This window comes from Gekko japonicus, unplaced genomic scaffold (assembly GCF_001447785.1).
Source record: "Gekko japonicus isolate JY-2015 unplaced genomic scaffold, Gekko_japonicus_V1.1 scaffold2312, whole genome shotgun sequence".
Lineage (NCBI taxonomy): Eukaryota > Metazoa > Chordata > Lepidosauria > Squamata > Gekkonidae > Gekko > Gekko japonicus.
In genome coordinates, this window is record NW_015162019.1 from 289,791 (window position 1) to 291,138 (window position 1,348).

Here is a 1,348-nt window from a genome sequence, read left to right on the forward strand (position 1 = left end):
AGACAGAATGAGCCAATACAATTGACAGATGGGACGTTCAGTAAACAATGAAGTGGACCCTGACCCGGATAGGCCAAGCAAGCCCAATCTGGTCAGATCTCGGAAGCTAAGCTTCCTTCAAATACATTAGGAGCAGGAAACCAGCCAGGGAGGCAGTGGGGCCCTTGGATGACAAAGGGGTAAAAGGAGTACTGAAGGATGATAGGGAAATGGCTGAGAAGCTAAATGCATTTTTTGCCTCTGTCTTCACTGTGGAAGATGAGAAGTGCTTGCCCATTCCAGAACCGCTGAGTTCGGGAGGATGTTGAAAGACCTGAGCCAGATTGAGGTGACGAGAGAGGAGGTCCTAAAACTGATAGACAACTTAAAAACTGATAAATCACCAGGCCCAGATGGCATACATCCGAGAGTTCTGACAGAACTCAAATGTGAACTTGTGGATCTCCTGACAAAAATATGTAATCTTTCCTTAAAATCTGCCTCCATTCCTGAGAACTGGAAGGTAGCTAATGACTTCCAGGCATGGGCGCATGAGCACACACACACAAATGCAAAAATATCTATAAAAAAACAAACAAACCCAAAACAATCCAATAGGATTAGGTTTGTAGGACCAACCAGAAGTCTAAAAACAGAACTGAAGCAAAGCATAAGTATTAACACGACACATTGAACGATTGCACAGATCAATCCTGGTTTCAGCAAGCTAGATGCAGGAGGATAGACCACAGGCTAGGGTTGCCAAGTCCTACCTTCATCCGGAGCAGGGGACTCCCGGGTTGCTCCTGGAGTGCGCACGCGTGCCGCATCCACGTCACCCGGAAGTGATGCGATCATGCCTGGCACGCTGGGGGTGGGGCCACGACCATCCGAGGGGAAACCGTAGAGTTTTCCTTTGGATGACCGTGGCCCCGCCTCCAGTGTGCCCAGTGTGGTCGCGTCACTTCCGGGTGACGTGCACGTTGCGTACTTTGGGGGTGGGGTTCCCCCTTGGGCCCGATCCGCCAGCGGCGGGGAACGGGCCTCTGGGGCGGGGGTTTCCCCGCCCCCCGGGGGGACTTGGCAACCCTGCCACAGGCCCTAATGATTTTTCCAAGTGACTTTGTGAATCATGTCGTACACTGCAACTCTCGCTGTGTCACTACCAGTCTCTGAACCAAACCTCCCTCTTTTGTTCGCTGCAGGTGGGCATGGACTACCGGAACTACATCCTCCGCCCAGGGGGCTCAGCGGACGCCTGGGACATGCTGCGGAAGTTCCTGGGCAGGGATCCAAAGCAGGATGCCTTCTTGGCCAGCAAGGGGCTAAACATGGAGCCCAACATGCTCCCTTCAGCGTGCTGAGCAGG

General features: G+C 52.7%; 1 protein-coding gene across 1 annotated transcript in view; it reads left to right on the plus strand.

The window, feature by feature from the left end:
• The window catches only part of THOP1 (thimet oligopeptidase 1), a 22,838-nt gene extending 21,495 nt beyond the window's left edge, over positions 1 to 1,343 (plus strand). Inside the window, exon 12 of the mRNA XM_015405493.1 lies at positions 1,185 to 1,343. Coding sequence (XP_015260979.1) covers positions 1,185 to 1,343 — 159 coding nt within the window. The remainder of the gene's footprint in view (positions 1 to 1,184) is intronic.
• The last annotated feature ends 5 nt before the right edge of the window (positions 1,344 to 1,348 follow it).